We start from the raw sequence: 20170 nt of genomic DNA, 5'->3' as shown, positions 1-20170 counted from the left end.
ACCTTGTAATTTTCAAAATATTTATATTCGTATACTTTAATTTTTAAATCAATATTCTAGAACATTTTCATTGATGTTTTTACATAACAAATATCCTTCTCCGTGTCCAACTAGGAATATTTCGATTAGTGATGAGCGATATTTCACCACCGGTGATTTTATCACTGTGATCGAAAAATCGCTTATAGTCACTGCTATTGCTAGCTCAAAATATCAGTGATTGGTGATTTTTCTTCATGCCAATATTTCACTGTGAATGAAATTTACAATTGGCACTAGCTTATGAACAATAATTGCATTTGGTGATTTTTTTGGTGTCAGAAGTAGAAATTGTGATTTTGAATACTTCTTTATTCACTGTGAATATATGTGGTAATTGTTTGTGGTTAGACGCAGAAATTTTGATTTCGAATACTTTTTCACTGTAAAAATATATGTGTGTTGCATTTTATTTAATTCCGTTGAAGCATTGCTTAAAATAAATATTTTGAATTCGAATTTTTGTAAATTTATTAAATATTGTGAAAATGTCTTTTAAAATAAATAAAAGACGAAGTGAAATGTGGCAATTTTCCGAAGTAATAAGTGAAACTCATGCAAAAGGCAAAACTTGTAAAAAAAATATATCATATAAAACGTCGAACGTTATTAAGAAAAGTAGCGATCGCAATAGCTATAAAAAATCACAGTGATTTAAAAATCGCAATCACTCTTTTCACTGAAACTAAAAAATCGCTACTTCGCTCATCACTAATTTCGATTTCAGTTGGATACTATTCTTGGAAAACAGCTGATTCCGTTGTGACTTGGGGTAATTATTTTGATCACAACATGGATGCTTCGAAGAAAGGATTTTAGAAATAATGGTCGCTTAGGATAGTGTCTAATACTGCTGAATTGCAAGTGGGAACAGATTCAATAATTTTTGGAAGATTACTTATATGTTGAAAACAAAATATTTTTGATTAATGTTTAGGAACTTCAATAATTTAAACTCAAATCTGTATTGGAATTTTTAGCGGAAATTTGTTTTTAAGATTAATTATTATATCATCTTAAGGTATATTTTAGTTGATACGTTGCGATACAACTCTGTATTCAGCACATTTCAAGTGAAAAGCGTTACGACGCTTGCGAGAATTGGACAAGCATATATATTTGTTTTCATTTCATATTAATAGTCAATAAAGGAATCATTTTTTTTAATAATATATTGTTTTAAGATAGGTAAGCCGTGAAAAGATAAAATAGTGCTTAGTAAGTTATTAATTTATGATATGGATAAATTTTTTAGATAATTGAAATATATATTATACAAGTGACTTGTGCAGGTTACCAGTCGGCGCCAAACCAGTAATGTCGTCAGCCAAAAGGAAATCTGTACCAGGAAAACATAAACAAACAACACCAGAGAAGAGACGCAGGAGTGCTCAGTTGGAACCTATTGCATCAGACACGAATTCTGCACGAGAATTTGAGACGGCAGCGGAGCATCATGGATTGGATGATGCGAATATATCAGATGACGAGGAAGGTGGAACGCGAATTGGGGACATTTATATACCACCACCAATACCACCACATTGTTCTACTGAAAGTAAGGGACCTCGTTTGATTATTAAAAAAATTGAAAATAAGAATTTTAAAAGCTATGCTGGTACAGTAGTCCTAGGTCCATTTCATCATGTGAGTGAAAGTTGTAATAGAAAATGTATGCTATTTTTAATTGTTTATAATTTGTTAGTGTTTTACGGCCATCATTGGACCAAACGGCAGTGGGAAGAGTAACGTTATAGATTCTATGCTGTTTGTGTTTGGCTATCGAGCAAATAAAATTCGATGTAAGAAAATTTCTACTTTGCTACATAACTCGGCCAGATATCCAAACATGTCTATGTGCTCGGTTGCCGTACATTTCCGTCAAATATTAGATAAGGAAGGTGGAGATTGTGAGGAAATACCTGACAGTGATATTATAGTGGAACGTATCGCATTTCGAGATAATTCCTCTTATTATACCATCAATGGGCGACGAGTACAGTTTAAGGAAGTAGCAAAGTTATTAAAAAAACATCATGTTGACTTAGATCACAACAGATTTCTAATATTGCAGGTACGTTATGATAAAGTATTTTATTTGCTTGTTTTTTTTTTAAACTGTTACATAGGGAGAGGTTGAGTCAATTGCAATGATGAAGCCGAAGGGACAAACAGAAAATGAATGTGGTATGCTTGAGTACATGGAAGACATAGTTGGAACAACACGTTATAAAGAACCTCTTGTCAAAATAAATGAACGAGTTGAGCAACTTACTGAAGAGAGAACAGAAAAACACAATCGCTGCAAACTTGCTGAGCGTGAAATGAAGGATTTGGAACAGCCATATACTGAAGCAATTGATTACTTGCGACTCGAAAATGAAAATACGCGTATTAAAAATCTACGCATACAAAAATATCTTAGTGAAAAAAACAAAAAACTTCAGGAATACAAGATAGAACACGAAGGAATTAATTCTGAGTTAAAAAGTCATATCGAAGGATTTGAGAAAATAAAAACAGAAAGGGAAGCAAAGGAGAAATTAGTTAAGGAAGAAATGTCGTGAGTTTTTTTTTTTTAATTTTTTGTAACTCATTTTTAAATTGTGTATTTATTGAATTCATTATTTATTTTTTTTTTATTAAGACAATTCGACTCCCTTCGTAAAAAAAAAGAAGATATAGAAAAGCAATGGGAATGTGCACATAAAAACTTTACCGAAGTTCAACAGACGATGGATATGACGAATAAAAGGCGTAAGCAGCATAAATCACAAATGGAAAAACTTAAAGACGAAATAGTTGATTTAAGAAAAATACCTGAAAAGAATGAGAAAGAGATAGACGAATGTCAGAAGAAGGCAGTAAAACTTACAGAAAATAAAGCGGAACTGGAGGAAGAGCTTCAAAAGAACTATGTTTCGCTGGAACAAATAACCAAACCTCTTATTGAAAAACGTGAACAGCTCGAAACCGAATTAGTCGAGCTAAAAAAGAATGTCGACGAGGCTAAAGCCGCTTTGGCATTATCTGAATCTGAACTAAAAATTCTTAAACACGATGAAACGACGGAAACTCGAAAATATCAAACTATGAAAACGTCATATGATGAATCGAATTGCAGTTTAAGAGAAAAAATTGCGACCATTGAAGAAATTAAATGCCAGTTACCCGAAATACAAAGTGAAATCGTAGAAAAGACGCAATATTTGCAAAAATTACAGTTTGAAGAGCAACAAACGCGAGAAAAATTAATGACAATTAAGACTGAAGTATGTTATCTTAATAATATTGATATGTACCAGACAATAAGTTTTTTATATCTCAAAATTTATTTTTAACAGATAAATGAAAAGTCTTTAAGCTTGCAAACATCGCGATCAAACAATAAGGTTTTGGACTTTTTGATGAGGCAAAAGAGTGAAGGCAAAATTCAAGGAGTTTTGGGAAGATTGGTACGTATAAAAATAAAATTATTCAAAGATTTTTCAGAACCAACGGCGGGTTGAAGTGTTATTAAAAATGTTCATCACTGGGACTAGTAAATTTATAAAGTACTTCTGACAGGGTGATTTGGGAGCCATTGACACAAAATTTGACGTAGCGATTTCGACAGCTTGCGGACGGTTAGATGACATCATAGTCGATACGGTTAATACTGCACAAGAATGTATAGAAAATTTAAAGCGTTATGATATTGGTCGAGCTACATTCATTGCACTAGAAAAAGTAAAATATTTAGAAAAACAATCTGGACGAATACAAACGTAAGTACTGTTAATTACGAAAAGCATTTTAGATTTCATAATAATTATCTGATTTTAGCCCAGAAAATGCTCCACGTCTTTACGATTTAGTTCGCGTGGAGGACGAACGGGTACTGCCGGCCTTTTATTTTGCCCTCCGCAATACGCTGGTAGCCAACGATCTGGAACAAGGTTCACGAATAGCTTATGGTGCACGAAGATACCGAGTAGTAACATTAAATGGAGACGTTATAGAAACGTCCGGCACAATGTCAGGTGGTGGTCGTACACAGATACGTGGAAAAATGGGAACAAAGGTGCAAACTAAAACCAAGCATTCAGCTGATTCGTCAATGATATCCCAGAAAGCTTTAGAAGATATGCAAGTTAAAGCCGAGGAATTACAATCCCAAATAAATTACAATCAGGAGGAGCAAGGTCGTTTAGAACGAGAGGTACAACAGCTCAATTTAACCAAACAAAACAATGAATCCCAAATACAAAAACTGGGCATCACCATTAAAAGTTTGAAAGAACAGTTGCCTCGCATTTTCAAACAATTGGAGGCACAAAAATCGCGTATGGAGCGAACTACTACCGATGCAGCTAAAGTTAAAAATATTGAGGCCGCGATTGTAAACAAACAAAAGAATTTGAGTAATTCTGAGGAAGAGGCAGACAAAGTGGCTAAGAAAATTGCTGAAGTAAAGAAAGACATTGAGAGCATCCATGGTGATAAAGTTAAAGCTGTACAAACAAAAATCAACAATTTGGGAAACCAAATTAAGAAGCTAAATAATAATATATCTAAGTTAAAAGTTGAAGTAACTACTTCTGAACGCAATGTTATCAAAATGGAAAAACAAATTGAACAATTTAATGAGGACATTTTAAAAGCGCAAGATGAGCTGGTTGCGATGAGTACGAAGAGACAACAATATGATGATGAAACTGCGCAGCTTGTAAAAGAAATCGAAGAGGCACAAAAAGCCATTGAAAATACTAAGAGTGAATCTTCGGAAATTCAAAAAGAAATTGTAGCTTTGCAAAAGCGCGAAGGTGTGTGTGTGTGTTTTTTTTTTATCATATTTTGTTTTTCATTTTGTGCTGTGTAAGCAATAGAAATTTAAAGTTATATTGGTATTCTGCTTGAGACGATTGTCTCATGTCTCTAATTGTGACTATAGTAATTTAGTGACTCTGTTAGTCAGGAGTCTCATTATGGTATTTTGGCAGATACAGTGTAGTAGTGTACTGTATAGTAATATGCTGTATCTGCCAGAATACCAAAATGAGACTCCTGACTAACAGGGTCACTAAATTAAGATTGTGACAATTAGAGACATGAGACAATCGTATCAAGCAGAATACCGATATTAATCTCACTTAAAAATACCATAATAAAGGAACAAAATTTTATTTATTGTCACACATAATAGAACCCAAAATTTGCCTTCGCTATATATATTTTTTATATACTTAAAATAATATTTTTGTTACAGGAGAGTGGTCACTCAAACGAGTGGAAATTGACCAAAAACTTCAAACTGTTGCTGCCAAAATATCTGACGTAAAATCTCAAATTCCGCACTGGCGAGATCAGCTTAAACCTTTACGTTTGCATGTTATTCCGGGGGACCAAGAACCACAATCACCTCTTAAAACGTACACAGAAGAAGAGCTTGCTACACATACTCTACAAGATATCCAATATAAAGAGAGTGTTCAAGAGGAATTACTTAAAAAAAAGCCGAACCTCTCATGTATCGATGAATATATTGAAAAGCGAAACGTGTATTTGGAGCGCGTAAAAGTGCTAGAAGATATTACATCAAAACGTAATGAAATGCGGCAGCTTTACGATGATTTACGAAAGAAGAGATATAATGAATTTATGTTAGGTTTCAAAATTATTACGCGCAAGTTAAAGGAAATGTATCAAATGATTACCCAAGGTGGTGATGCTGAATTAGAACTTGTCGATTCAATGGATCCTTTTACCGAAGGTGTTAGTTTCAGCGTGCGGCCACCGAAAAAGACCTGGAAGAACATTTCAAACTTGTCTGGTGGTGAGAAAACATTATCATCTTTAGCATTGGTATTTGCATTACATTACTATAAACCGTCGCCTCTTTACTTTATGGATGAAATCGATGCAGCTCTTGATTTTAAGAATATTTCTATTGTTGCACATTACATAAAAGTAAGTATAGATATATAAACATATATTGTTCGGTTATTACAATTTTTTAAATAAATTGTAGGAGCGCACCAAAAACGCACAATTCATCATCATATCACTACGTTCCAATATGTTCGAGCTATCCGACTATATTGTGGGTATATATAAGGTAAAGGACTGTACAGATTCAGTTACCATCAAGAATGTGCCGCCACCATTGCCACTCACACAAACTCGAACACAAGCCCCAACACAAATGTCAGATAAAAATTCTCTGTTTGATAAACTTAAGGAGAAAGTAAGTGATTCGCAAGTAATGGCGTTAAAACAAGTAGAAGATTCAGAAAATGCGCCCCCTTCACAGAATCGTGAAACGTTATTTGACTCGAATCTGCAAGAACGGGACACCATGTTTGAACCCAATTACGAGAGTACTGCCCTATCACAAATGTTACAAAAGGACCTTGGTAACGATTCTGGTCGCGCAACAGTATGCTCTAAAGCCCAAAGCAGTATTGATTCGTTCTTTAAAAAACCACTACCGCCCTCACAAAAAGGGAACACATGAGCTATCCAACCGAAATGCACTTTTTTTATATTTATAGCATTGTAAAATTAAAATTTTCGAGACGAGCAAACTTATTAATTCCACTTTATTTTATTTTTTTTTAATCTTTTTTTTGTGTACCGTAATATTTTCAAAATCAGTATGTTAACTTTTGGGAAAATTGTATTCTAATGTCTTATTAATTTGGGTTAAAAAGCTAAAAATAAATATATTAATTCTAAATATATTATGATATATAAAACTTATACTAAAAGATCTGGTCAGGCTTTAAGACACATACCGAGTGGTAATATGTCCCCGTGCTACCAATGCATAAGTCACTAGCCTCTACGGGTTTGCAAATACCACCTAGTTCTCGCTTGGACATGAGTCCAAGTCTTGTACGACCGCGATTATTGCTAAAGTAGCGAGCCGTAACAAAGTACAGCTGGTTGCCGGCAGTACCTGAGGAAAAGAAAAATAATGAATTATGCTGCATGATATGGGGTTGTTTTTAAGTGTACAGTTCAATACATGTGCGTGTGTGTGTGTGTTTAATGTTATCTCTTTGTAAATTTATGACTTGTGTCCCCATGCAATCTTATTTTTGAAAGCGTATTGCATCTAAATGCATATCGCTCATTTGCTGCAAGACCGGCATAATACAAATAAATATAGTTTAAAAAAACTAAAAAACACGCTTTAAAAGCATATCAAACTAAAAAGTGAAAAATAATTATTTGTATAAACTCACAATAATAATGAAGGAAAAATTCCTGCATTATTGTGAAAATAGCGTGGAATGCTCGATATATGAAAAATATGTCACAAAGCACCCCACGCTTTTCTCACAATAATGCAGGAATTTTTCCTTCATTATTATTGTTAGTTTATACAAAGAATTATTTTTCACTTTTTAGTTTGATATGCTTTTAAAGCGTGTTTTTTAGTTTTTTTAAACTATATTTATTTTTAATTTTTTAGTTTTTCTTCTATGAGATTTGCCAATATTGTGATATATAAACGAATATAACTTAAATCGTATTCTCCGCCTTAGATTCGGTGACAATTTTTAAAAAGCTCACATCGACGTGACAGCCAAAGTTAAGAAAAGGAGTTTTCTACTACAGTTGCTTCTCGGAGGCATTTTGAAAACTAGTATCTGAATTTTTTTTTACTACAAAAATTTTATTATAAGTATTAATTTTTTTATTACCTAAAAGTCACATGTTTTGCAATATTAATTTCATATTATTTCTTCTGGTGCGCGGTTATACTTATATATGTACATATGTAAGTATATGTATGTATATAAAGTATATTTTCTTTAAGGATATACATATGTATATTTCAGTATATACATATGCTACTCAAATGTCGCCAAAACTAGTTTTATATAGATGTTGCATATTTTTGGTGAGCTGCTTAAACTTACTGTCGCCTTCCTACAATGTCTCTCAAATATTCTACGTTTCAGTACCACTTAAAAAAGTTACAAACATACATACGCCTTCCTACAGTGTCGCTCAAATATTCTACGTTTCAGTACCACTTAAAAAGTTACAAACATACACACATACATACATACAAGTGAAGCTAATCAGCCCTATCACGCAATCCATCGTAGCAAAGCTACGAACATTGTATAAACCTACAAGTAACCAATCCTTCATTTTTCACTAACACATACGCAAAAATCTACTACAAATCGGGCACTTGGTACGGGTTGCCCCTAAATATTCTACTACAAATCGGGCACTTGGTTCGGGTTGCCCCCAAGTATTCTGCTACTAATTAGTCACTTGGTACGGGTTGCCCCCAAATACTCTACTACTAAAACGTTCAAATGCCTCAAACCTGCTATAGCGTGTTGCCGTGTTAGGTTTTAAAATTTATAACTTTAACAATATATTTATTAAATATTCAAATATTTTCCGATTATTTAAATTCCTAAATATTAAATTTAATCAGTTTTGTCCAAAATATTAATTATTGTATCAATATATTATTAAATGTTTCCAATTTTATAGAAAAATATTTATATAATATTTGTGTAAAAACTATGTATTTCGTGCAACCGTGTAATGTGTCAAATCATTTCAACGGACATTTTTTTAAGCTTAAAAAGCTAAGGAAAAGTGATATAGTAATTTTAAGTTTGCTTTTAAGAAAAATTGAAACATCATTTAAAGAGATATTCAGCGTATGTAAGTATAGTAATATTAATTAATTAAATTTGTTAATATTTGTTGTTTGATTTTGTTTAGGATGCCTTCCAGAAAGTGTGTTGCTGGTTGCAGTTTGGGGGTGCCGCTGTATCCCTTCCCATCAGAAGGGGAAATGTCCAGGTGAGTTTTATGTATAAAAATAATATAATTATGTACATAATATTATCGTATGTATATAAATATATACATAATATGATCGTAGGTAAATAAATATGTAAATAAGTGAACAAGAAGTGAATAGGGTCGTACTAAATCGTGATTTTATAATAAAGTGAAGTTTTAAAATGAACAAAAAGTGAATAGGGTCGTCCTAAATCGTGATTTTATTAAAAAGTGAAGTTTTAAAATCGTGTTAAATGTTAAAAAATTAATTTAAAAGTATGGCATAACGGAAGTCCTCCTGATTAAAAAATATATCGGGTTATAGGGACCGCAAACGCTTAGTTTACGAGATACTCGACCTTAAAGTTCGAAAATTCGCCAAATTGGACCATTTCAAAAAGTTATTTCACCACATTAAACGCACTTTATTCACATTTTTCACTTCAAATTAATTAAATTACACTATAAACTTTTAAATAAATCCACATTTTACACTTCATTTTCGCAAAAATTCCTCTGTTCATGCATATGGATATTTTCTTTTATAAATTTATTAAGCAAATAAGTAATATTATATAATAATATTATATATACATATGTATAAGTAATATTATATAATAATATGACGAAATTAAATGTAAAGTATATGAGTACAGTACGAAAACTCAAATTTTGTTTCATTATGAGTGCATGATAACCATCAAATATAACCACTTTATACCCAAAACTCATATTTTAAATATAAAAATATAAATATCGTCACCTAAAATACAAAACAATGTATAATCAAAAATAAATGGAAATCGCTGACAGATATAATGTCTATGGTAGGGCAGGAAGAAAATAGACAAATTTCAGAGCTATGTGGCAAACTTCCTCCACATCTTGCGATATGTGTGAGAAATTGTTTAAAAAATGCACCCCGTACTTCGAAGGGTTATAGATATGATAGGGAATTAAAAACATTAGCTCTTTTGACTTGTTTAGTTAATGTATACATACAATTGAATTGCACCCGATTTTTTATATTTATTTTATTCTTTTTTCAAATAATTATAAGTTGATTGTTTTGACTTGTATTGTTAATGTATACATACAATGGAATTGTACCTGATTTTTTTATATTTATTTTGGTTTTTGTTAAATAGTTTCTAGTTGTTTGTTTTGACATATATTTTCAATGTTATATTTTTTATAATAAGTAGATTGTAAGCTGTATATATAAAAAGGGTGAAAATAGGCCTCCTGGGGAACCGAACACCCAAAAAAGATCGGTAACGCGCCTGCATTGCAACCTCAGAGGTGGTGAGGAAGAGCAATATATATTCAATAAACTTTTGTTTCAAAAATATTCTTGAAAGTTTTCATTAATGTTTTCCGTTACAAATATTTTTTCACAAAAAAGTTGATCTACTACATTCTTTTAATTACATCTCTGTGCCTAAAAAAGGCAGATTTCGAACAGGTGATCTCAGCTGTGAAAAATTCTTGGAAAACAGCTGATTCTTTTGTTACTTGTAGGGTTATACAATGGCTACGAATACGAATGCCCGCTACGAATACGAACAATTTGCTATCATTGAATTCATGTGAATTCGAAACTTTTGTTGCCAGACTGAATTTTTGCATTTCGAAATCAGCTGTGTAGAAGAAAAAATAAAAATTAGGATTAATAAAAGTGGAAACGTTTATATTCAAATTGATTTTACGAACAAAAAATATGTATTCGCTAACGTTTTCATTTATGTTGCTTGAGGAAGAACGTGAGAGAAGTCGGCGTGATATAAAAATTCACCGAAAATCACTGAGGGACAGGAGTAACCCTTTCGATGTGGACGAAACAATGTACAGTTCATAAATCCATAAAAATTCATTGTTAAATTTTATTAAAATTATTTTTCTAAAACAGGTTTATTAAAAACTATCGCTTAAATAAGGCGGCCTTTACGTATGTCCTCGATGTTCTAGAGGAATTGCAAGTTCTTCAAGATCGTCGTCTATATCTTTACTTCGTCGATTGTCTTCAGTTTTACGGTTTTTAGCTGAAGGAGGCTATCAGGATGGAGTGGCTAAAGACTTCGATATTCCAATGGCTCAGTCAACATTTTGTTGCATCTTAAAAGAAGTATTGGATTGCTTCAGTCTCATTTGTGCCCTCAGTGGATAAACCTCGATTTAAGTGATGTTGAAAAAAGGGAAGCGAAAAAGGATTTTTTTCAGAAATACGGATTTCCAGGCGCGATTTTATGTGTAGACACATATTAAAATCGTTGCCCCAACTAAAGATAAGTTTCTCTATTATAACCGCAAAGGATACTTTAGTATCAATGCCATGATTGTAAGTTTGGTGACAAATTCGCATTTCAAACATCTTAATCAATGTTTTGCAGATATGTGACAATAAAATGAAAATACGTTATGTGAATGTTCAGTTTCCTGGCAGCAATCATGACTCTCACATATGGAAATTTATTTCTCCGTTAGCACAAACCTGTCGTACAAAAATTCCGCTAAACTTAAAAATTTTCCGTTCCGAGTGAATTCAGTGAACGCAACTCTACGAATTTCGAACTTACTTTCGGAACTGTTCGAATTGCATGATAGCAGTTTCGTAACTTTCCCGAAAAAACACTCTACGATGGATTGCGTGATAGGGCTGAATAAAAGCGTATTAAAAACGTGATTTTTGAGTTAATGCTGCAGAATTGTTCGTTATATCATACTTCATGTTGAGTGAAAAATTCATATGAATACCTCTTATATGCTCCGCTTGAGAAGAGGTGTAAGGTTGTAGTAAGTTGAAAACTTTAAACGCGTTTTCTGGCGAATCGATTTTTTTGACTTATGCCGGTCTTGCAGCAAATGAGCGATATATGTATGTATGTTTGAAAATATATATTTATTTTTAATAGTTCGGCTTTGCTGATAAGTAAGCATGTTCAATAATATTTGAATACGTGGCATTCTTACCTTTTTAATACGCTTTCATTAGCTTCATTGTATGTTTGTTTGTAACTTTTTTAAGTGGTACTGAAACCTAGAATATTTGAGCGACACTGTAGGAAGGCGATAGTAAGCTTAAGCAGCTCACCAAAAAGATGCGTTTAAAAATATGGAAAATCTATATAAAACTAGTTTTGGTGACATTTGAATAGCATATGTATGTATATACTGAAATATATGTACTACAGTACTTGTCCAATTAATTACGAACGATAGCAAAAAAAAGAAAAAAAAAATATATATATATATGGCGACAAAATATTGAATATGATTCAATACAAAAATATAATAATTTAAGTTTAATGTATATAGCATATAAAAACTAATTTTTTTCTAAAATAAGCCAAATATTTATGTTTTTATTAATGATTAAAGTTAGAACTATTTTTTTCTTCGTTCGTAATTTATTGGACAAGTACTGTATATATCCTTAAGGGGTTCCAGTGGTCTAGAACGCTCAAATTAAGGGTGTTTTCTGAATTTTTTTTAGGGCTTAAAAAAAGAGCAATCAATTTAAAATTTTTCCAGTTTATTTATACACTTATGAAAAGTATAAAAATATTTTTTTGTTAAATAAAAAAATCGTTTAACAATATTAAAAATTACGTCCAAAAAAAGCTATCTTAAAAAATGACTCTCGGTGCCGTTGTTGATTTTGACTCTGAACATATGAAACATAAAAACCAAATAAATTATTAATCAGTAGGAGTGCAGCTATCGCTGGAACTACAACAAAAAAAAAAAATTATAAATTAAAAAAATTTCGCGCTTTTGAAGTTCAGATTCTGAAAATAGCTATTTTTCGACCAGTTTTAAATCGAAAAAGAATCGAAGTTCTTAAAATTAAAATTTGATTGTAATCCCAGCTATAGATATTGATCTTATAAACTTCTTCTTCTTTATTGGCGTGGACACCGCTTACGCGATTATAACCGAGTCAACAACAGCGCGCCAGTCGTTTCTTCTCTTCGCTACGTGGCGCCAATTGGATATTCCAAGCGAAGCCAGGTCCTTTTCCACTTGGTCCTTCCAACGGAGTGGAGGTCTTCCTCTTCCTTTGCTTCCCGCGGCGGGTACTGCGTCGAATACTTTCAGAGCTGGAGTGTTTTCATCCATCCGGACAACATGACCTAGCCAATATAGCCGCTGTCTTTTAATTCACTGAACTATGTCAATGTCGTCGTATATCTCGTACAGCTCATCGTTCCATCGAATGCGATATTCGCCGTGGCCAACGCGCATAGGACCATAAATCTTTCGCAGAACTTTTCTCTCGAAAACTCGCAACGTCGACTCATCGGTTGTTGTCATCGTCCAAGCCTCTGCACCATATAGCAGGACGGGAATTATGAGCGACTTATAGAGTTTGGCTTTTGTTCGTCGAGAGAGGACTTTACTTTTCAATTGCCTACTCAGTCCGAAGTAGCACCTGTTGGCGAGAGTAATCCTGCGTTGGACTTCCAGGCTGACATTGTTGGTGGTGTTTAAGCTGGTTCCTAAATGGACGAAATTATCTACAACTTCAAAGTTATGACTGCCAACAGTGACGTGGGAGCCAAGTCGCGAGTGCGACGACTGTTTGTTTGATGACAGGAGATATTTCGTCTTGCCCTCGTTCACTGCCAGACCCATTTGCGTTGCTTCCTTGTTCAGTCTGGAGAAAGCAAAACTAACGGCGCGGGTGTTGAGACCGATGATATCAATATCATCGGCATACGCCAGCGGCTGTGCACTCTTATAAAAGATTGCACCTGCTCGATTCAGTTCTGCAGCTCGAATAATTTTCTCCAGCAGCAGATTGAAAAAGTCGCCTTATCTGAAACCTCGTTTGATATCGAACGGCTCGGAGAGGTCCTTCCCGATTCTGACGGAGCTTTTCGTGTTGCTCAACGTCAGTTTACACAGCCGTATTAGTTTTGCGGGGATACCAAATTCAGACATCGCGGCATAAAAGCAGCTCCTTTTCGTGCTGTCGAAAGCAGGGGGCCTATTCTGTAACTCGATTGGAAAAAAAATTTACTCGAATTCGGATTTTGTATATTCTGTAATTCGATTTTCGGATTTTCAAGCCAATTTTCGGATAAAATATTCAATAGCTTTTGAGTTGTAGAAAGCAAAAACGAAAATTGTACGTATTTATTCTGGCACAGGGTGGTACAACTTTCGCATAATTATAAATTAGATCCGAATTTCGAATAGAATACATTTTCGAATCGAGTTACAGAATAGGGCTCCAGCTTTGAAATCGACGAATAGGTGGTGAGTGTCGATTCTCCTTTCACGGGTCTTTTCCAAGATTTGGCGCATGGTGAATATCTGGTCGGTTGTTGATTTACCAGGTCTGAAGCCACACAGATAAGGTCCAATCAGTTTGTTGACGGTGGGCTTTAATCTTTCACACAATACGCTCGATAGAACCTTATACGCGATGTTGAGGAGACTTATCCCACGGTAGTTGGCGCAGATTGTGAGGTCTCCCTTTTTATGGATTGGGCATAGCGCACTTAAATTCCAATCGTTGGGCATGCTTTCATCCGACCATATTTTACAAAGAAGCTGCAACAAACACAAGGAAGATCAGCAATCCATCGGCCCCTGCCGCTTTGTTGTTTTTCAGGCGGGCAATTGCTATTCGAACTTCTTCATGGTCGGGCAATGGAACGTCTGCTCCATCGTCATCGATTCGGGTATCGGGTTCGCCTTCTCCTGGTGTTGTGGGTTCACTGCCATTCGGCAGGCTGGAGAAGTGTTCCCTCCATAATTTAAGTATGCTCTGGGTATCGGTGGCTAGATCACCTTGGGGGGTTCTACAAGAGTATGCTCCGGTCTTGAAACCTTGTGTAAGCCGCCGCATCTTTTCGTAGAATTTTCGAGCATTACCCCTGTCGGCCAGCTTATCAAGCTCTTCGTACTCACGCATTTCGGCCTCTTTCGTTTTCTGTCTACAAATGCGTCTCGCTTCCCTCTTCAACTCTCGGTATCTATCCCATCCCGCACGTGTTGTGTTCGATCGTAACGTTGCGAGGTAGGCAGCCTGTTTTCTCTCCGCTGCGACACCGCACTCCTCGTCGTACCAGCTGTTCTTTTGCACTTTCCGAAAACCAATGGTTTCGGTTGCAGCTGTACGTAAGGAGTTTGAAATGCCGTCCCACAGTTCCCTTATACCGAGTTGTTGACGAGTGCTCTCAGAGAGCAGGAGTGCAAGCCGAGTAGAAAATCGTTCGGCTGTCTGTTCTGATTGCAGCTTCTCGACGTCGAACCTTCCTTGTGTTTGTTGGCGTGCGTTTTTTGCTGCACAGAGGCGGGTGCGAATTTTGGCTGCAACAATATAGTGGTCCGAGTCGATGTTAGGACCTCGGAGCGCACGCACATCTAAAACACTGGAGACGTGCCTTCTCGCCGTCAATCTGCATCTCAAGCCGTCAATAAAATTTGTGCAGTTTATGGACCCGATACAGTTTCCATTTCCACCGCACAACGATGGTTTCAACGTTTTCGTTCTGGTGTAGAGGTGGTCGAAGATGCGCCACGATCCGGAAGGCCTGTCGTCGAAAATTACGATTAAATCGTTGAATTGGTCGAAAGAGACCGGCATAGTAGCAGCCCTAGCATCGGTCAAGAGCTGGGCATGAGTCATCAAAAACTCATTTCAATTTCAATAAAAAAAAAATTCAATAAAAATACCGCAAGACTTTTTTGGCAACCTAATATATTCACGAAATTTGGTATAGATTATTTTCTAAGGCAACAATGTAATCTCCGAAAAAATTGTTCAGATCAGATTACTATAGCATATAGCTTCCATGCAAACTGAACACATATGTAGTTATTAAAAGAAGTGTACCTGTGAAGGGTATGTTGGGTTCGGTGCAGCCGAAGTTAACGTTTTTTCTTGTTTTAAACTATATTTATTTATAGACATTTCAAAATATAGCGAATTTCTTCATTATTTTCACTCAATTTTGAGCTGTAACTTTTTTCAACGTCCCCGATTTTAATTTTTTTTTGGTTAAATGAACCTTTCTAACACTATGCAACATCTATTGACAAAATACGAAAAGACTTTTTTCGACTACCCAATATACTTACATATCGTCACCTGAAATGCAAATTAACGTAACAACATTTTCAGAAATTTACAGTGGCATGAATGAAACACGGAATAAAATGGAACATGAGTGAAACAAAATATTAATATTGGTTAAAACTGGTTTATATATGACCGCAGAACCAGAAAATGTTGAACATATTTAATATTATGTATATAATTTGAAGTAGTGAAGCGTAATCAATAAGACACTCAATTTCGAATTTTTTGATGATACGTTATTTTGCATTTCAGGTGACGATATATAGTATTATGAACTCTATTTTATACTTCTTCAATTTTTAAACTCCTAATAATTTTTTTACTCCTCCGACACTGCGAAAAAAAGAAACGACTGGCGCGCTGTTGTTAGCTCGGCTATAATCGCGTAAGCAGTGTCCACGCCAGTAAAGAAGAAGATAACATCTCATCCACACCAACTGGTGACCATTCAGAACCGGACTGGTAATCATTTTGTGGTTTCGATGAAGCTTCTAATGTCCGATATGCTTTTTGTAGACATCCATTCAAGGTTTGGTGCTTGATGGATTCCAAGTGTTCTGTGTCGGATCTGCGATACGGCTAAGCATTCACAGAGAAAGTGGAAAATTGTTTCCTTATTCCCTACTATTTCGCAGCCCTGGCAGATGTTGTTGTAGGGCATACCCAGTTTGGAAGCATGTTCTTTAAATAGCTAATGCCCTGTTATAATAGCAGTTAGTCTGTAGATACTTTTCCTGGACCTATTTCATAAGTCTTTAGATCTTTTGTGGTCATATATTGCATTTTGTTGTATTTTTCCATCTGTTTTTTCCATTTGTTGAAATTGTATATTGAGCTCTCTCCTGATCGATCCTAGCGGGCTTGGTGTCAACTCTGCCTCGGATTTGTTTAGCAAAGCTCCTGCCTTTGCCAACACGTCTGCTTTTTCGTTGCGGAAAATGTTCCTGTGGCCGGAGACCCAGTCAGCTAGTGAGATCAGTGCCTTATTGCAGTTAAGGACTATGCTGGAATTAGTTATGGGCGACGACAAAGCCAGCAGAGCCGCCTGGATATCCGTGTATATTTCTGCTTTATGCATCTTCTCGTAGTTATTCAATAGAGCTTCTCAGGCCTTCTCTATGCCCAGTACTTCCGCTTGGAAGATGCTAGCCGAGTTTTGTAGATGGATAGAGAGAGAAATGTCCAGATCGTCGGAATATACTCCTGTGCCTACCCCACAGTACATTTTGGACCCGTCGATATAGACTGGATGGTATCTTCTTCTCCATTCACGTCTAGAGGTGTCCTCACCGGGATGCGTCTATTAAAATCCAGCATTGGGAGAATGATTGAGAATGATTTATTGACGTTTGCACTGGCTTGGTTTAGTATATCATTATGACCACAGTTCTTCTGATTCCAACTACTCAATTCATTTGTTCTTATTGTAGAATATGCTGCTATTTTAGATGTCAACGGGTAGTTACACATTTAGCGCGTCAGTCGGACATGACTTGATTGCACTAGTAACACCTGCACATGCTGATCTTTGTACTCTATTTAATCTTGTATGTTTCTCTAGAGCTGGCAACCATACCAGGGCTCCATATGTAAGTATAGATTTTATGACAATCGTATACATTCACATGATTATAACGGGTGATTTTTTTGAGGTTAGGATTTTCATGCATTAGTATTTGACAGATCACGTGGGATTTCAGACATGGTGTCAAAGAGAAAGATGCTCAGTATGCTTTGACATTTCATCATGAATAGACTTACTAACGAGCAACGCTTGCAAATCATTGAATTTTATTACCAAAATCAGTGTTCGGTTCGAAATGTGTTTCGCGCTTTACGTCCGGCAAATTTTGTTCAGCGATGAGGCTCATTTCTGGTTGAATGGCTACGTAAATAAGCAAAATTGCCGCATTTGGGGTGAAGAGCAACCAGAAGCCGTTCAAGAACTGCCCATGCATCCCGAAAAATGCACTGTTTGGTGTGGTTTGTACGCTGGTGGAATCATTGGACCGTATTTTTTCAAAGATGCTGTTGGACGCAACGTTACGGTGAATGGCGATCGCTATCGTTCGATGCTAACAAACTTTTTGTTGCCAAAAATGGAAGAACTGAACTTGGTTGACATGTGGTTTCAACAAGATGGCGCTACATGCCACACAGCTCGCGATTCTATGGCCATTTTGAGGGAAAACTTCGGACAACAATTCATCTCAAGAAATGGACCCGTAAGTTGGCCACCAAGATCATGCGATTTAACGCCTTTAGACTATTTTTTGTGGGGCTACGTCAAGTCTAAAGTCTACAGAAATAAGCCAGCAACTATTCCAGCTTTGGAAGACAACATTTCCGAAGAAATTCGGGCTATTCCGGCCGAAATGCTCGAAAAAGTTGCCCAAAATTGGACTTTCCGAATGGACCACCTAAGACGCAGCCGCGGTCAACATTTAAATGAAATTATCTTCAAAAAGTAAATGTCATGAACCAATCTAACGTTTCAAATAAAGAACCGATGAGATTTTGCAAATTTTATGCATTTTTTTTTTAAAAAAAAGTTATCAAGCTCTTAAAAAATCACCCTTTACTAGTTTTAAGACCTCAATTCTTGTTTACAATTCTCTTGTAAGTAAGTTTTCTGTATTTATTTTCCAAGACAGTTTGGTGTCAATCTCCAAGCATTTAGCTAAGGGGGATAGAAAGAGTGTGTACCATTTAGTACGAAAAGTTGAAACTGGAAGATTTTGGTTTTACTTGTGAATAGCATCAGCTCTGTTTTATTAGGGTTAACGCCTAGTCCATTGTTGTTACCCATAGGTGGAACCTGGGAAGTGCTCTTTCCATAATTTTACTGACTGTTGAAGAAACATGCCTGATACAAGCAACACTAGGCCTTATAGTTACGAGTATCACCAAAAAAATGTTACTTTATGTTGTTTAAACATAGGTTCAAACTTAACTTTTCTTAGTATGTTTAAGTTTTAATAGAAGATAATTTAATGCCAAAGAAAATAAACTTTGACACAATTCCACACGTTTAGTTTTTTTTTTTCAATCCTGCGCGCCAATTAAAAAAAATTAAAAAAATGAAAAACCGAGTCAAAGTTTCGGCTTTCTGCCCAAGCGCTCATATTTGTATCTGCTAGACGGTCGGTCACTATTTCCCTTCTAGCTTCGAGAATATTTTGAATTCCCATCTACTTTAGGGACATATTCTTAGATAATTTTTAAAGAGATTTAAGCAAAAAAAACAATTCAATTTTTTGAAGCTTCTAAAGCAGGCTCCCCCCTTAAAGAAGATTTACAAAACGTAATAAACGTAACTTAACACCCAAATGCGTCTTTTTTCATTCGATAAATATCATCTCCTAAAATCTTTCTTTAATTCGGAACTCATTAAAAACTAGAATAGAATTGCTTCCAAATGTATTCATTTGCAAGTTTTGCCACATTAGAAAACAGCTGGTTCGAATATTGGTTTTGCATATGTTCGAAAAGACGAAAATCCAATCAAACTCTGTGACACCATTGATAATCAGAATTGGTTTGCAATTCTGACAGCTAAGCAATTCTGTCTTGGATTCCATAACACCCCTGTATATCTTCTACATATGTTATTTCCATAACACCCCTGTATATCTTCTACATATGCTATAGCTTTCACCCTCCACTGTTTAGGTGGAGTAATATTTCGTTCAGCGCTACAACCCATAGAAGCGGGGAGAGGACCCCTTCTTTAGGTGTCCCTCTGCTCGCATAACTTCTTTTTGTTGCAGTGCTGTTTGATGCTATAACATTCCTATGATGCTATAAGCATCGATTGTATTCATCTACACACCGTGTCGTCTACGCCACCATGTGTCAGAGAATTAACGATCGTGTTTACTTCTATTGTATTGAAGGCTCCCTCTATATAAAAAAAATGCAGCCGTGGTGTATTTTTTGTAATGTAGTGATTTTTCAATTACACTTATCACATCGTGAAAGGCTGTATTGGTTGATCGACGCTTTATGTATGCATGTTGGGACTTGGAGAACGTATCTGCCATGGTTGTTCTTATACATATCTAAGTCCATTAGCATCTCCAATACCTTCAGCATAAAGAATGTGAGGCTTATCCTTACCATTATCATCTGTTCTTCTGCCTAATTTGGTAGGAACATTATTTTAGTTTTTTTCAATTTCTTGGCATGTAAGACAGTTCAATGCTGGTTTGTATATATTTTCCAGCCTTTGAA

General features: G+C 35.3%; 3 protein-coding genes across 9 annotated transcripts in view; 1 reads left to right on the top strand and 2 right to left on the bottom strand.

The window, feature by feature from the left end:
• LOC125777006 (uncharacterized) overlaps nucleotides 1–16009 on the bottom strand; it is a 35528-nt gene extending 19519 nt beyond the window's left edge. The window contains exon 1 of the mRNA XM_049450710.1: nucleotides 15108–16009. Coding sequence (XP_049306667.1) covers nucleotides 15108–15484 — 377 coding nt within the window. The 5' untranslated portion in view covers nucleotides 15485–16009. The remainder of the gene's footprint in view (nucleotides 1–15107) is intronic.
• The window catches only part of LOC125776853 (SAFB-like transcription modulator), a 502085-nt gene that overhangs the window by 396148 nt on the left and 85767 nt on the right, over nucleotides 1–20170 (bottom strand). The gene's annotated exons all lie outside the window — the stretch shown is intronic.
• LOC105229521 (structural maintenance of chromosomes protein 4) lies at nucleotides 795–6780 on the top strand. 7 transcript variants are annotated; one of them, XM_011209893.4, is made up of 11 exons: nucleotides 967–1227; nucleotides 1295–1597; nucleotides 1664–1686; nucleotides 1745–2113; nucleotides 2169–2602; nucleotides 2687–3311; nucleotides 3384–3494; nucleotides 3607–3806; nucleotides 3865–4844; nucleotides 5288–5988; nucleotides 6050–6780. In XM_011209893.4, the coding sequence occupies exons 2-11, from the start codon at nucleotides 1357–1359 to the stop codon at nucleotides 6533–6535; spliced, it is 4170 nt and encodes a 1389-aa protein (XP_011208195.2). In that variant the 5' UTR covers nucleotides 967–1227; nucleotides 1295–1356; the 3' UTR covers nucleotides 6536–6780. The 7 variants fall into 7 exon arrangements, with proteins under 7 accessions (XP_049305752.1, XP_011208195.2, XP_011208186.2 ...); XM_049449795.1 differs by lacking the exon at nucleotides 967–1227 and adding an exon at nucleotides 795–811 and having other exon boundaries at nucleotides 1332–1686; XM_011209884.4 differs by having other exon boundaries at nucleotides 969–1227; nucleotides 1332–1686.

This window comes from Bactrocera dorsalis, chromosome 1, assembly GCF_023373825.1.
Source record: "Bactrocera dorsalis isolate Fly_Bdor chromosome 1, ASM2337382v1, whole genome shotgun sequence".
NCBI classification, from domain to species: Eukaryota; Metazoa; Arthropoda; class Insecta; order Diptera; family Tephritidae; genus Bactrocera; species Bactrocera dorsalis.
Note: the sequence above shows the minus strand (reverse complement) of the source record. Positions and strands in the feature narration are given on the sequence as shown.

Bases quoted from the DNA above. Each gene is read 5' to 3' on its own strand.
- LOC105229521 (XM_049449795.1), top strand. From the start codon at position 1,357: ATGTCGTCAGCCAAAAGGAAATCTGTACCAGGAAAACATAAACAAACA. The intron at 2,114-2,168 runs GTACGTTATGAT...ACTGTTACATAG, and splicing joins ACAGATTTCTAATATTGCAG to GGAGAGGTTGAGTCAATTGC. The intron at 5,989-6,049 runs GTAAGTATAGAT...AATAAATTGTAG, and splicing joins TTGTTGCACATTACATAAAA to GAGCGCACCAAAAACGCACA.